Below are 15411 nucleotides of genomic sequence, written 5' to 3' on the forward strand. Positions count from 1 at the left end.
CCCTCCGTGAGTAGGGGGAGGGAAAGAAGGGGGGGAGTGAGTGAAAGAGCTCCCTGGCTGGGTAAACCACGACAGTATTCTTACAAACTAACTCATGTTTTTAGCTTTTTATTTCTCAAAGTGTGAGATCCCTTGCTTCAGCCTGGGAAGAGGTAGTGCACCAGTTACAATTGAGTCTCTCCCTGTGTGAGAGGCCAGCCCTGCACTTCCTCTCCTTCCTGATGGAATACAATGAGTGGCTTTGGCACCTAACAGTGTGACATTACAAAAGGCTGAGTGTCTTGCACTCAGGTACACAGCTGCTGCAGAGGAGCACAAGTGGCACAGTGCTTATGCGCAAGTCATGAAATGGAGTAGACTGAATGAGTACCCACAACTGCTAAGACATACCTGTGGTAACCTACTTGTATTCATGAAGAGGGAAAAAACCCCACAGGAAATGGAAAATAGTCTGTGGGTGAGGCAGTCAGGGAGGACTTGCAGCAGGACTTTGGTGCAAGGTCCAAGTATAAAGGAGAGGATGCTCTCTAGAGCTGTGGGGAACACACAGGTCTTAGCAACTGAAGGTTCTCTGGTCCAGGGTTCAGCTCTCGCTGTGAGCAAGATTTCCAGGGATGGACTCGGGGACAACAGCATGTGTGCAGTAGGCTGGGCTCTGTATGCACTGGACTGCAAAGCAAAACAACTGCACTAGGTGAGAGCACTGTGAAGCACAGCAGGCATCAGAAGAGCTCTGTTAGGGAGCACACAGTTTGAGAACCCCATCTATGCGGACCATAAGGAATGTTCCTATGTTCAGGACAGCACAGCACTGTGAAGGGGTGCAAGTGGTGAACTACCCCCACAGTACATGCAGCAAGAACAAATGGATCCTGTCGATACAGGTATTTAGCAGGTCTAATTCAAACCATAGCGATCTCCTTTCTTCACGCAACATGCAGGGGAAAAGATTATGCAATTAAAAATATTAAAATTACTATTATTCTTTTAAAGATGCATTTTACGTGACAGTACATCACATGTAGCTTTTATACAGAAAAACCTTTTATGTCTCATTGTAAAGTCCTAGCATTTTTTTTCCTGGAAGTGTCATATCTCCTTAAAATTCCTAAGTAATAAATACCTCTTGAATAGCGTTTAGTACTACCTACAATTGTACAATTATAAACTAAGCATGAAAAAACCTTCATGAATCTGTTTTGCTACCAGAGAAGACTGGACCAAAAAGGGCCCTAATCATTCTTTATCTCCCCCCACTACAGAAACACTGACCCTGTGTACTTCTGACAAGAAATATTTGTTGACTTTATTTCATTAACAACAGGTTGATACTAGAAGATGCTACACTACAGCAAGATGCACTTGAAAGGACACAAAAGGACTGAATCCTAAGTGGCACTTTTGCTGAAAAAGATATTGATAGATTCAGCATAGAAATTTTATGGTGAAATCGGAGCAAAAATTAATCTTGTATACTTGAAGTTCAAACTCAACTAATATTTTTTGGAATTCTTATAAATTAAAGCTAAGAAATCATCATTAAAATATAGTCACCACACCGCTAGCCACAGATGCAAGCTGTCATATAATTGGGTTACCTCATACTCATTCATGATTTACAGTCTGATAGCTTGCTTTCCTTTTTTTTTTTCAGTATGAAGACCAGCATTTAGTCTATCTTAGAAGGCAAGTTCACTGAAAGTGAAGTGCAGTTTTCCTACAGAGCAAAATTTAGTCATGCATGCAATTCACATGAGGACATATAGGAATTATGCTTGCATTTCATGTGAAGTTTACAACTCTTATCATAAGAATTGTCTTAGAATTAAAAATTAAAATATACTAGAAAATATATATGTTGGCTATGAATAAGGGTTGTAATGTTAAGGTGTATGCATGCACTTCTGAATTCAATGGATTATGTGATTCTAAAATGAATTGCATGTCAAACAGGAACATATTGTTATGTAATATATAAGCACTATCCAGTTCTTCTCAAACTTCAACTAAAACAAATGCACTGTCTCTCTCTCTCAGTAATAGGCTTCAACGCCAGGAAGAGAATAGCAGTTAAATAATGTAATTTCATATAAAATGTAGTCTAAATAATATTTGTATGTGTTATAACAAGAATGCAATATGATTTTGATATATTATGGAAACTATTTTACCGATGGAATAAAAAGGAACAGGTAATGTGTGTGCATGTATTTTTATATGTCTTTTTTTTTTTTTAATTAAGGGGATAGAGAATCTTAGCCTATGTATAAACCTTATGTACAAATCAGTTATCAGTTTAAGGGAGAAAACTGGAGGAATCTCCAGGTCAAGTTGTAGAAATAGTTTGTATCCACCTAAAGTGAATTGGCCGTGTCCACATTCAAAGCATTTGGCTTAGTTCTTTCCTAAGTTCCACAGGGGACCTCTAGGATAATAAGAAATTGATTCTTTTTTGTAGTTTTGAGTCCTGAGTACTCAAAATAATAACTGAAGATGTATAACAGTACACAACAGAGGGCTGCTTTAACAGCATGACCTTGAGAATGTGTTTGATTCTATAGTGACGGGTGTAAGGACACACAAGCATCAAAGGGTGACAGGACATTGTTGCCTTCTCTAATCTTCTTCTAAAACTTTTTTTTTTCTAATTTGTCCACCTTAAACACACCTTGTTGGTTAATTATGGAAAGGGGAACCATAACTGAAGAACTAATAAAGACTAGTGGCAGACCATTGGACTTGAGCATCTGCTGAGGGGAGATGTAAGAAGAGGCTGCAGTTGTACTACAAGGGATGGAATTGAAAGACTCTTACAAGCCTACAGCTATACTCTGTGAATCCTTCTTTTTCCTCCTTGTTTAAGAATAAATGTATTTCTTCATCTATAGCAATCACATTCTGTATTTTTTTTTTACAATGTGTTTCTATTATGCAGACAAGCAACACCAAATTAAGGTGAAAAATTTGAAATATATAATCACTGACTTTCACTGATATTTATTCTATATGCAATTTGGAAAATCTGCGTGTGAAGTGTCTCCTGATGGAATTTTCCTGATGGCAAAGTCATAAAGTGTCCGAAAAATGCTATGCTTATCAAGTGTTACAACATTTTCCGTATTTGCTGAAGCATCATATGATAGCAGAATCACCACTTACTGCGGTCAGTAATTATAGTTCTGGCCTCCTGATTGCTCGTCTTGTTTTTTAGATTTTGTGCTGCAGTTATTAGTTCATCCAGCTGGGGACGTCTTTGCTCCAGATCCTGTAGTATTGCCTAGTTACACACAAATACAAAAATAAAACAAAGAAAAATGCATGTAGAGCTGTTGAGAACACTATATATAGGGACTTTCTTGGTGCGAGCTTGTTTTAAAGCGGAGGTTGTTTGCTGTTTCAAATAATATGAAGAATTTGGTCTAGACCTTACACATAGTCTTGTTATTCTTAACATATAAATATACCAAGTATAACTTGCAATAGTAATTTTAAAAGAACCTTTAAAACTAGAATATAGAACAACAATAATTTTTCATTTTTTAACCAATATTTTCCTAGTAACTCATGAAGCCTAATTAATAATGTTTGTATCTTAATGTGTTAAGACTCTTTAATTACTGTCTCTTGCTTCTAACTTAGGTAAGTCTATTACCATTGCTTTTTCTGTCCTGACACCTTACCTAGCAGCAACATAATTAACACTGACAATAACCTATATGTTGGTTAAGCAGATACACAAAGCCCAGGCAATCTGACTAGAAAGTAAGAAGTGGATCTAGAGTTCCTCATAGGGAAAAAAGATGGGCTTTAACATAATGATTCATGGTCTTAGGGATGTAATAAAAGCTAAGATACAAGAGCTTTAGATATTATGAAAATGAGAACTCGAGAAAAGTAAGGTATATCAGATTCATGCATATATTAGTTTAACTTATTTTGAAGGATTAGGGAAGAGTAAACAAGGAATCGGTTTAATGATTTCCCAGATAAGAAGCATCCAAGCATGTTTTTAAAAGACATTGACCAAAAAAAATCTAGCAACTTCAACTTCCTATTGTGCAGCTTACAGAAAAATGCTCATTAGGTTTCCTAGTCTTAGGAGTTGAAAGTAGCAATATTTATTACCAAATTATGAACAAATTTCCTTTTTCTGCCCACAATTTTGAGCCTAGAGAACAGAATGGCATGCTGTCAGATAGCTAGTATGTACAGTACATCAGCTGTTACACTGACAACAAAAGTAATTGGAGGATTTTTATTTTTAGGGCTTTTTATCCGGACAGTGTTCAATGCTTAGGTAACCTGTTTGCATGCTCACCTGGCTGTTTACTATGTGTCTTGAGCATTTTATTGTCTTAAAAGTCCACCCCCCGTGTCATGTGTCGTCGTGTCCTCCCACCTGCTCCCCACCCCTTAAAATGCTTTTACTCTAAATAATTTATCTTAACAAGCTGATATGATCTTAAGGTCCTTTCAAACCCTAACTGTTCTATGTTTCTATAATTCTATGATAGTCACTGACTGCACTGGATGGAAAAATACCTGCAGTCTTATCTCAAATTTGGCCCTCCATTATGAGATTAGAGTTACATAATTTCATCAAGTTGAAGGTGACAGGTAAAGGTCTAACATAATTTTCTTTTCAATAAAATTACCAAAAAAGTATGAGAATATCACTTTTAGTAACTATAACATACATCATTAAAAGTAAGCTAAAATCTCCACCAAGTTTCATTTTTGTGCAATTATAAGCTCTTCAGAAAAAAAGGTAATTTTCAAGATACGCATCCTGTAGAATTGTTGCTTTTAACTTCTGTATCACAAGTTCTTAGAAAATATGTTCCAACTGGCTTTCTAAACTCATACCCAAAAGCTTGGATGGTATTTTTTCACTTGTACGCTGACTGAATTGCATAGAGAGTCATGCAGTTAAAGCAGCAGCTTGCATAATTAAGCAAGGAACTAATTTCTTATTAGAAGTTTCTCCTTAGTGAAAGTACTCAAGAAAAAGACATAAAATCTACCGATGCAGTTACTACTTCTAGATATCTATGTTTCTTCAAAACTCCATTTTCTAGGCAGACAAGTTAGTGACATGAATTTTGCAATAGAAAAAGCAGTCCTTCTGCAGCCTAGCAACACCTGTATTATACATATTGTCAAAATGAACTGCGCAGAAGGAACATTAAAAGACGTACAACTTGCCCAGAAAATTCTGTGGCATCCAAATGGTTTTTCCCTCTCACTCTCCTTCCCCTCCTTAGAAACTGCTTAGAAGATGGAAATAAAATGAAGTGATTCTAAGGTCTTACTCCAACAGTGACTCTAAACTGTTCCTTAAATTTTATTAAATATTTTTACATTTGGTATACTAATAGGGGAATGATTTCTCTGATCCATCCTGAGCCTCCAACCAGGCATTAAACGCTATGCTTGTACCACAGAAGAAAGCTTCTGCTATATGAAATCTAGTAAGAAACAAAGCAATAGGCAAGGACAGCTCAATAAGGATTTGTTCAACAAGAAAATGAGCACATGGAACTGATGTATACCTAAGTGATTACAGAACGATTTACCCACAATATACACCTGCAGTTCCTGAACTGGACACTCAGGAAAACTAGCAAAGCCTCTTTAAAGTGAGTCTTGCTAGCTCTGCTGTTTCCTCAGGGACGCAAGAATCTTGTCCCTATAGGACTGTAAGGACAACCTTCCCTCTGCTATTTAATGTGAATAAAATTAACTTTCTGCCAGATGTACTAAAGTACATTTCTGAGAGGTCAAGGGCATCTCAAAGCCCTTATACTATGAACAGATCTGATGATTCTTGATTCTTTTCCTTTCAGGAAACAGTAATTTATAGTTATAGAATAAACGGGGTTTTTCTTAGTATCTGAAAGACAACCAAATAAGGGGGGGAAAAATCCTCAAATTAATACATTTTTCTTTCATTTAATACAAAGTATCTGAGAGACTTACCCAAACAATATTTAATTTGGTAAATTTTTATCAATTTAAATTGTTGTAAAATAGTTACATTTGTTAGTGCAATTTTATCAATTGGTACAATCTTAAAAACTTATTAAATAGATGTTCCATATTGAACCAGCATTTCACATACACATACAAACCCTGATGGAAATTTGGATAAAAGTAACTACTAAAGCGTATATTTCCTGAGCCTTCCAGTGATCCTGTAGCATAAAAGCAAACAGCAACTATTGAGCTCCACTTATTATCAAATTCAGAAAAAATATTCTGTTATTGGACAAACTAATAATACAAATTGATTTTGTGGGTAACAAAAATACAAATAACTATGCTAGGAAAAGAAGTGCTTTAATGAACAGAAATTAAAAGACCGCTAAATATGTTAGAAAAAATAAATTTAATATCAGCTGACTATTAGCTGAAATGATCTAAAACAAAGAAAAGAAAAAAAGAACCCAAAGAAATAACCCCAGAGCAAAAGCAATTCACATATGGATATACACTTTAAAACTTAGAAATTCAGCCAAATATTTAATGTTGTAAAACTGGACCCTCAACAGAAAACAAAGGGTAAACTGTTAGAAGATGTTACAACAGCTATGGGAAGAAAATCCCATTAACACTGGCACCCTGGTGAGGGCACAGCAGATGCAACAGACCAGATGCCTCTGATTTGGAATGTCACCACACTGAAACAAATATGCTATGTAAAATTGGTAATACAAAAATAAGTTATTATGTAAGTATTGTCTCAAAACAAATTAAACAGAAATCTACCTAGTCCCCATCAGGTCACAAAGAGAACAGTTAAAAAGACTTGTGGACTCAGCTACACTGAAAAGACATTGGGATTTTTTTATAACACTTGTGTTCTTGTGCTATGCAAGTGTGTGAGCAATTTTCCTTTACTCTCACTTACCTAGTGCTCTGTAAAGGTAAAATAATGTATTCTGCAAACCATTATAGCCAACATTTTAATTGAGAAATTTTTGTTTAATAATAAATGTAGCTCAACATAAGTAGGTCAACAATGAAGAAGGACCATTGACACCTATGGTTGTTCAAATACATCTTTAAATCCCAAAAGAGCTTTTAATTTTCTTCAATATACCTACGAGTGCAAACATCTTAATGCTTGGTGACAGCACAGTAATGGAATGATGAGATTCAGTCATCAAACCTGCCTACAGTTTGTTAGAAAGTGATGCTATTCATTGTTAATATTTTTACATTGGTGCACAGCAGCTGCTCAAAAGAAAAATCTGATTTTCAGGTTCCTAACTTTTATTATTTCCTTACACAAAATGGGGGTTGAGATATTGAACAAATTGTTCAAGTCAGCAACTGAAATAACTTGCATAGAAATTGCTAAAAAGTAAACTGAGAAACTGAAAAACTGAAACAGGTGAGGTATGACAAATTCTTGTTGGGACTGCAAAGTTTAGGACTGAGAAACAAAATGTTCTCTAGCTTTATAATGTATCATGTTATAGCCTGCATATTTGTCACTCTAGCCATTTGTGTAATAGTTTAAATAAAGGATAGGATCTTTAAAAAATCTATCCAATCTTTTTTCCTGACTTGGTGGCATTATTAAACTGAAATATATGAATTCCAGGATGGTACCAAGTCTTAAACATTCAACTCGTCCCTTACTGATGCTGATTATGGGTGTTTGCTCCATAATAGCAGAAACAACTGCCCCCACACCAAAACCCAGGACTTTTGTTTCCCACTGCTGAACATCAAACATATAAATGAGAGTTCAGGTTGCTGTTCTGCAACATTATATATGATCGTGCCTCAGTCTGTATGCTGCTTTAGAAAGGCTGTGGTTCTACTTCATAACTGTCTTACATTTGTAAGTTGAAAACTGTCTCTGAAAACAAAGAAGCTAAAATCATTAGAAAAATTGAAGATTATTTGGTAAAGTAGGTCCCAGAATACCTTTTTAGCATGTGCTAATGACGATGACGTCTTGACAATTATTTTGTGTATTTTTTTTTTTTAATTAGGTAAGAGCAGTGACTGATCCAAATAAATTATGTTTGGTCAAAATGAAGATTTACAGAAGACCTTTCATATTAAGAGCAAACTGGAAGAACCATTTTGCCATAAACAACCCATGCTGAAGACTGAAACTTCCCACCTGTTTGGGATGGGTTTTTTTGGCCCGCCCTCAAACTTGTTTAATGAAAAGAACCAGAGCACAAGACAACTGAATAATTCATATGGGAATGTTAGAGAGAAGGAAGCTATATTTTTCTTCTTATGAACTTATTTACTCCAAACTCATCATGATATTCTTAGAAAAAGCATAATTCCATCACACAGTTGTTTAGGAAATGATTTGTTCACCTTTGAAAAATTTCAGACTCTAAACCCTAAATTTAAACAAAAAGTGAAGCAATTACTTCCTGAGTAAAATATATAGCCATGAAAACTTTTACTTAAAAGAACTGAGTTTCTTAAGGTTGGTTGATTCCCTAAATATGATGTGTTATATACACACCTAGAAAGACAGATAGCTTTGGAAAAAATCATGCTAACAATTTCAAAACATGCAGATATGCAACACCTACAATTCATCTGCATAATAAAATTGGCTTTGTTAAGTTATTCCTCCCAAGCACAATTTGAATTTGTTTTCTTGTCACTAAGCAAGAAAAGAATATGAGAGAAAACCGTCATTTTCATACCTTTAAATTTAAAAATACAAATAGGAAATAATGCAAATAATATAATATAGTGGAGTTTCCTTTTTAAAACAACTTCTGCTTTGGCTATTAGCTGTTTCATGTTTTCCCTCCAAAGAACATTAAAATTTAGGGAAATAAGGAGAGTTATTATTTAGCAGTGTTGCTAGCTGATTGGTACCTCTCAGTGAAATCAAAATATTAACAGACTGAACAGTGATTTCTGCAGGTTAAATTTCCATAAGCATATATTTTTATGCCAACTCAGGGCCTCCTAAAGAACAGCTTAAGTAAATTTCACTATCACGAATATGTCACACAGTATCACAGTATCACAGTATGTTAGAGATTGGAAGGGACCTCAAAAGATCATCTAGTCCAATCCCCCTGCCGGAGCAGGAACACCTAGATAAGGTTACACAGGAACGTGTCCAGGCGGGTTTTGAATGTCTCCAAAGAAGGAGATTCCACAACCTCCCTGGGCAGCCTGTTCCAGTGTTCTGTCACCCTCACTGAGAAGAAGTTTCTTCTCAAATTTAAGTGGAACCTCTTGTGTTCCAATTTGTACCCATTTCCCCTTGTCCTTTCATTGTTTGCCACTGAGAAGAGCCTGGCTCCATCCTCGTGACACTCCCCCTCTATATATTTATATACACTAATAAGGTCACCCCTCAATCTCCTCTTCTCCAAACTATAGAGACCCAGCTCCCTCAGTCTTTCCTCATAAGGGAGATGCTCCACTCCCTTAATCATCTTAGTTGCCCTAAATGTCAGTTCCATCAGCGATGCTGTAGGAAAGCCTCCAGTGACAGGTTATCAGCTGTCTCACTGGATGCATGAAAAAGCACCACAGAACTTTTTGTATGCTTTTTTTGACAGTCACCTATCAAATTATATTGGTGGCATTGTAGATATCTGAGGACTTGTTCCTTTACAACATAGGAATTTGAGTTCATACTATGAAGTTATGATAATGAAAACTACATCTTGCTTTTGATGTATACTAATGAAACCAAGCAGAATGGGGAGTACTTAATTTGAATCTCAAAGTTCTGTCCAACAATGTAAGGTGATGGTAACAACTGGGGCTGGGATAGCTCTCACCCTCTCTTCTCCTGCTCCCCATTTGCCTATAAATGAGGATTTGGGAGTAGGTATTGCAACATTTCTAAGGAAAGGTCACTGAACTGTAGACGTGGAAAAAAAACCTTTAACATTTGAGTTCACAGGGAAATCAACTGCTCCAGATCTGCAGGAGGCAGATACTGTTTTACTCATTCACAAATGGGGTAGTTAGCAAGAAAATGTACTCCCACAATGGGTCAGAGTCACAGGTAAGGTATGAGAATGAGATCTTACGAGGCTAAAAGTTGGCCAAAGTCCAGCAAGATGTTTTGTACCATCCTCAGACAACCAAATTGGGTGTCGACACTAGGAAAAAGGTAGCATCTGCATAGGCTGCAAGACAAAGGTAGTACGATTTGAAGCAGGTCCAGCAAGGCAGGATGTGCCTTAGAAATAAAAACATGGATGCAAACAAAAGTTCAGCCTGCAGCTGAAAAGATTTTCAGACTAGGAGAATAGGCTGCAGAGACACAAGATGTCTGCACTAGACATCTGCAATAGATGTAATGGGTTCTCCACTTAATGCATGTTAGTACTTTGGGAAGCTTAGCTACTATGTGCTAAAAAGATCTCCAGGTAAGATATTTTTGACAGGTTGTGTCATTTTTACAATAATGCATAATATCATGTCCAAAACTCAATGAAGACTGACAACTATGTCAGACACCATCTATGGGAAAACAAGTGCTGAACAGAGGGACACTGCATAAGAAGCACACTGTCTATGCTATTTTGCATTTGATGCATAACCAGGGAGAGGATCATACCATCAGCAGCTTACTCATTCTAACTGAGATGTGTTAATGGACTCCAGTGCAGTCCATCCAGTGGACAGGATGGAGATAAGATGGAGAGAAGACTAGCAAAAGATTACAGTTTAACATGGTTTGTGAATGAATCATTCTCATATAAAAGGAATTATCTCTATTATAGTAATTGCCAGCAAAAGGGAATAAAACTAAGATGTATCTGTAACAAGTAGAACAACATTTAAAGATTTGGGTGTTTGGCTGTAATGAGATCCATTCAAATGGAAGAACACAGTAATAAATCATACGTGGGAACTCAAGGCTGAAACAGGATTTCATCTCCAAGAGTAAATATGAGTATATGTGAACTGTGCGTGAAATTACAGCCTTTTGCCCCCATACAATGTGTCTGTTCGATGCTAGTTTTATTTTCAGTGAAGTATGAGCATTTAAACAATCAGGCTAAGCTATTCCGGGGTATCTTATGTCCTTTCAAGCAATCACAATATATAACTCAATCGATGGGAACCAGTGTTAAGAGCTACAGAGCTTACTCAGTTTCTATATTAGTCAGCAGAACCAAAGTCTTTCAGCAGATAGATACCATGTGTAGAACATGTATTTGCAATATTTACTATTTTATTTCTTCACTATAACTAATGGTTCAGATTAAGGATTTTTCCACTACACTTACAAATACATATTACAAAGAAAACTGAGGATGGCTGTTCTGTTTCTTGAAGCTGCAGCTTTAGCCTTTTCTTTATTGTATTTTTATATGATAGTTGTAGTGAACTCCTCTTTTTTCTGAGACTGATCCACTAAAAAATACATTTGTTAATGTACTTTAAAAGTAAAGTTATAGATTAGTTATGTTGTCACATTTTTAAACAGAAGACATATTTACCCTGTATAAAACAGTACTGAGTAGACATATTAATATAAGCAAAATAAACAGGTGCTTTTAGCTATCGTTTTTAAATTTAAAGAAAGCTAACAGCTAGACTAAAAATACCCCCCAAATTATAAAATTTTATAGGGAAAAGATTAGCCTAAATCAATTTTATGCTCTGAAAAAAACCCACAGAATTATTTCCTCGGTTTCTGTTAGTGCCTCTGGAAATCTTTTATTACTTTTACTGGAAATTTTCTCCAGCAATAGCAAGTGAATAACAATTAAGAAGAATAAAATAGATTGGCACAGAATCATTTGCCAGATATGTTTTAATTTAGTACCTTACACCACTAGATATTTTTCTTAAGAATAAGGTAAAAAATTAAGAAATTGTTTGTTTGGGTTTGCTTTGGAAAAGGTAACAAAAACTGTTACATCCATTGTTTCTTACAGAGAATATTATTTGGCTTTGAGCATGTGCCTGTGCTTGTGCATGTGTAGGGGGTGTGGTTTCTTATTTATTATTCCTGATATGAAATATTGGAATAACTCTGGCATAACTTTAGCCCAAATCTAGTAATTTGGATCCTTATCTTTATTCATTTCTCATTGTTATTCTGAAAGATAAGAACCAAAGAAAGTAGCCTATTTCTGGTACCTAAACTTCTCTGGTATTTTCAGAAAGATTTTACTCCTAGAGCTATATTTCAGGATTTTATTTTTGTTTTAATTTTTGTTGTTTTGTTTTGTTGTGTCTTGTACCTTTGCTTGTTTTACTTCCTGATTTTTTCCCTCATATTTGCATAACTATGTACTTAATTAAGGCCAACAATAACACAGAAGGTAAAGGTTGAAATGAAAATTCTGATTCATTAGCAGGGAAGGAAGGAAGGAAGGAAGGAAGGAAGGAAGGAAGGAAGGAAGGAAGGAAGGAAGGAAGGAAGGAAGGAAGGAAGGAAGGAAGGAAGGAAGGAAGGAAGGAAGGAAGGAAGGAAGGAAGGAAGGAAGGAAGGAAGGAAGGAAGGAAGGAGGGAGGGAGGGAGGGAGGGAGGGAAGGAAGGAAGGAAGGAAGGAAGGAAGGAAGGAGGGAGGGAGGGAGGGAGGGAGGGAGGGAGGGAGGGAGGGAGGGAGGGAGGGAGGGAGGGAGGGAAGGAGGGAAGGAAGAAAGGAAGGGAGGGAGGAAGGAAGGAAAGGAAGGAAGGAAGGAAAGAAGGAAGGAAAGGAAGGAAGGAAGGAAGGAAGGAAGGAAGGAAGGAAGGAAGGAAGGAAGGAAGGAAGGAAGGAAGGAAGGAAGGAAGAGAGGAGATATATATAATGCGGCTACTGCAAGTCCAGGAAAAATATTTCATTTAAAAGACTGTGGAGATTAATAAGACAAAACAGTGATGTCCTGTAAAAATGGTTATTAAAAGATTGGGTTAGGCAAGACTTACCTTTATAACTAATTTCAAAGGAGAAATCTCAAGTTCTCAGTTGCTAGCAGGAATTAGTAAATTATTAATGCTATCTTGTCTTGGTACTGTCACAGAGACACCAGTCTTTTGAAAGTAATATACTACTTAACACTTAAAAACTACAATTTGCCCTTCATGATTTAAGAAGCTATGGGGTAGGCTGAGAAACAGATGTAAGTGCTGCACATTTGAGTATCACTAGATGTAGCTAGTGTAGGAGCTGTAGCTGGGTAAGGTCCACCAGTTACTTCATAGTGTGAAAAGCGGATGGAGAGGAAATACTGCAGGAGGGAACTCAGCCACACATAGGCTGTGTGGGAAGATGCTTAGCCACTGCATGAATAGCAAAAATACACAAGCACTCCTTGTCTTGTCCCAAGTAATGGGTGTCCTTGTGTGAAGGGCCAGGTCCTTGATTTCTTTTCCCTATTCTGGGGCTCCTCAACTCCTTCTTGCCAATTCAACTGAAGAGTAACAGACTAACACCAAGTAGAACAGCCGAGCATAAGGGACATTTCTGAAAAGTGGGAGACAAGAAATACATTGAAAGCAGGTGAGTCACAGCCTGGATGGATGCCTTATCCACTAGAAAATATACAAAGGAAAAGGCAACACCTCCTTCTCGTGCATTTTCAGTGAATACCCTTTCGATATGCTGACGGAGAATACCTGGCAGGTTTAAAAATATAGTCCTGGGAGGAAGGTGAAGAAAGGCTCACTCTGAAGATGGGTACTGGATTTTAAATTTCTGCTGATCAGGTTGTAGGCACTTCTATGCACAGAAAAAGCCAAACTAAGGAAGCACAGCAAATGGTGCTTTGTGGAGTTGAGAACTAGCAGAGCTGGGCAGGGGTATCAAGGCTGTGCAACAGGTGTCTGTGTTATGCAATTAGGCATTTCTGTCATTTTACAATCCCACTCCTGGGTTGATACATCTTTCTGCAGAAGATAAATGTGCTCATGCTAAAGGCCACTAAAGACAGTTTTCTGATAATTACAGTAATTAATTATGGAAACAATAGTGTTGAAAAGGCATATTGGCTGGAAACTGAAGACAGCAGAGTTCAAACAGAAAATATGTAAATTCTTAGTAGTAAGTCCATCTAAAAACCAGGGTAGATGACTAAAGAATATAAGAGATTCTTAACTAAGAGAATTGTGTAAATTAAGATTGCATTATTTTTCTTTTTTAACAGTCAGACACTACTATGAAGAGTAGGAAGAGGAATCCCTGTGTAAAATCCCATGGATTATGGTTTCATAAATAGTATATGATCATATTAATCCTCTGATTTTGAAATCTATGAATCCATGAAAAATTAAACATTTATTTTCAATTGATTTTTCAACTCATCTATGATGCCAGCTTATCTGAGATGAGTTTTCAACACCTGTTTCCTCAAATCAGTATCAGCCGTACTCAGCTCCACATCCATCAGACATATATAATGTTATTTAAATGTATCTAAATGTTTTATGACTGAAAGCAGTGTTTAAGCATAAAGGTAAGCATAAACCTGGAGCTATTTCCTGTTCAGACAATGGGAACGCTTACTACAAACAGTTAATGTATTCCATCCACAACCATTTCTTCAGTGTAAGAAACTCAGCTTTTTTTTTTTTTTTCAGAAAATACAATTTTCTTACCTGAATGACAGTTTCAGAAATATATCTGATATAAATAGAAAAGAAATAATCACTGTTAAAGTCAAATGACACTACTGTAATAAAAGCAGGAACTAATAATTTGCTTTATATATGTATTTATTTATACACACACATGGCTACATATAACTATATTTAGATATAGATACTGATTTTGTGGTGGACCTTTGAGGTAACAAAGATGGAACCTAAGGAAAACAAATTTCAAAATTAATGACCTTTCTCTGACTTCTTTTTTATAAAACTGAAGAGTAACTAAGGCCTGAGGGGCAATGAGCTTGAGCATCACAGTCTGGTCAAAACAGAAGAGAAGGATTTCTTGGGATACTATTGCAACCCACTTATTAATGTAATAAATGTTCCTGGCAAAATAAAAATAACCTTAGGCCTTCACCATTACAAGTCAAAATGAAAATATCCTTCTCTATTATCTTTGTAAGTAGTTTTGAAATACTGATATTTTTCCACAGAAATGATTTTCCATGCATTGCAAAATATTGTTTTGCTGCTCTAATTCCCTTGCTTTAGAGAAACAGAACTTGGGTTTTAGCCACTCAACTTTTTCCTGGGACACAAGAATTAAAATGGATGTAAAACTGTCTCTTCTAGTATATTTTTATTTACACTTAGTTCATGTATGTCTTGTCAAATACGAAAATTTTATAGACAAAGCACTTCCATAGTTCCAGAAAGAAATAGGTTTGTCTCCAAGTTTTAGCTAGACTATTCTCATATCCTCGCTCATCCTTGAACTACAAAAGATGGGCCTTAGCTAAAAAACGATATTATACATTGTTTTGCCTTCTGACCATATTCAGAAATTCACTACATGCAGT

General features: G+C 36.3%; 1 protein-coding gene across 11 annotated transcripts in view; it reads right to left on the reverse strand.

The window, feature by feature from the left end:
• Window positions 1-15411, reverse strand: part of DMD (dystrophin) — a 745980-nt gene that overhangs the window by 292318 nt on the left and 438251 nt on the right. For all 11 annotated transcript variants that reach the window (XM_061349397.1, XM_061349396.1, XM_061349395.1 and 8 more), the window contains one exon: window positions 3160-3277. In XM_061349397.1, the coding sequence (XP_061205381.1) occupies window positions 3160-3277 (118 nt within the window). The remainder of the gene's footprint in view (window positions 1-3159; window positions 3278-15411) is intronic.

The sequence above is a fragment of the Neopsephotus bourkii genome, unplaced genomic scaffold, assembly GCF_033783945.1.
Source record: "Neopsephotus bourkii isolate Nb327-2 ecotype Australia unplaced genomic scaffold, CSIRO-AGI_Nbou_v1 NB_414, whole genome shotgun sequence".
NCBI lineage: Eukaryota > Metazoa > Chordata > Aves > Psittaciformes > Psittacidae > Neopsephotus > Neopsephotus bourkii.